The sequence below is a fragment of the Penaeus monodon genome, chromosome 15 (assembly GCF_015228065.2).
Source record: "Penaeus monodon isolate SGIC_2016 chromosome 15, NSTDA_Pmon_1, whole genome shotgun sequence".
Lineage (NCBI taxonomy): Eukaryota > Metazoa > Arthropoda > Malacostraca > Decapoda > Penaeidae > Penaeus > Penaeus monodon.
The window spans coordinates 25,728,052-25,729,017 of record NC_051400.1 but is presented as its reverse complement, the minus strand read 5'-3'; the positions used below and the strand labels follow the sequence as shown (position 1 = coordinate 25,729,017).

The 966-nt window shown below is 42.2% G+C and overlaps 2 protein-coding genes across 2 annotated transcripts in view; one reads left to right on the top strand and one right to left on the bottom strand.

Moving 5' to 3' along the window:
* LOC119581854 (polycomb protein Asx-like) overlaps positions 1 to 966 on the bottom strand; it is a gene marked incomplete in the record, with an annotated part of 73,367 nt that overhangs the window by 46,857 nt on the left and 25,544 nt on the right.
* Positions 7 to 966, top strand: part of LOC119582279 (histone-lysine N-methyltransferase E(z)-like) — an 11,778-nt gene continuing 10,818 nt past the window's right edge. Inside the window, exon 1 of the mRNA XM_037930496.1 lies at positions 7 to 522. Coding sequence (XP_037786424.1) covers positions 384 to 522 — 139 coding nt within the window. The 5' untranslated portion in view covers positions 7 to 383. The remainder of the gene's footprint in view (positions 523 to 966) is intronic.

Below are 966 nucleotides of genomic sequence, written 5' to 3'. Positions count from 1 at the left end.
CACACGAGGAAGACGTGAGGATGTAATGTTAAATTGTTACGTGTCTCTTTGTCACTTGATCCTTTTTATTTTTTACCATAGTCAGAGGCCTCCATTGTGGTATATGCATTGGGAGAAGCCTCGGTGTCCCTTCGGGGGGAAATAGTGGAAATTGGAAGCCGAAAAAAGAGACTGCAGAAGTGAACGTGATTAAGTATCTAGAACTGAACTCACCTGAAAAGTGAAACTTATAGTCAAAAGAAAACAGTGTGAAGAGAGAGTGAACATTAATGAGTGAGTGAAAACTCCTGCATTGGCGTGAGAGTAGATCCTTCAGAGAATAGAACAAACCTATAGAAACAGTTAAACCAGTCCCGAAAAGAGCGTGGAGAAGGCAAGAAAAGATGTCAGGAAGGCGGAAAGTGTCAGCCGAGTGGAAAAAGAGAGTGAAGAGCGAGTACACGCGGCTAAGGTCCCTCAAGAAGTTCAAAAGGGCTGACGAGATCAAGGCGGCGTGGAACCAGAACAGGGCTCACCTCAATGGTCAGTTGGTTTCAGTGTTCGGTTTCGCTTCTGATAGTGTGAGAGTGATGATTGTTGCGGTTTAGTGTTGCCTTTTGTATTTCTTTTGTTGTTTTATCTTCTTATGGTTTTTCAGTGCTTGTGTGGTTGGAGGTAAGCCTCTATAGTGTCCTTGCAGGAACAACTTTAGTTTTAGAAGGTGTAGTAGTATTTACATGGATATGTCAAGGTGTTAGCATATAAGGAATGTAAATATATGTCTCGGAATGGTTATGTGGAGAGATGGTTTACTGGCATAGAAGTAGGTTTTACCAGCGTACCTCAACCACCTGTAGCCTAGTTATTTGCAAAGTGGTTATACTTACATGCAGGTCAACATCCCACCTCTGTTATGGATTATGGTACAGTTTTAGTGCATGATAGGCCTAATTAGACTGTCATGATTGGCAGCATATGGAATCAGTG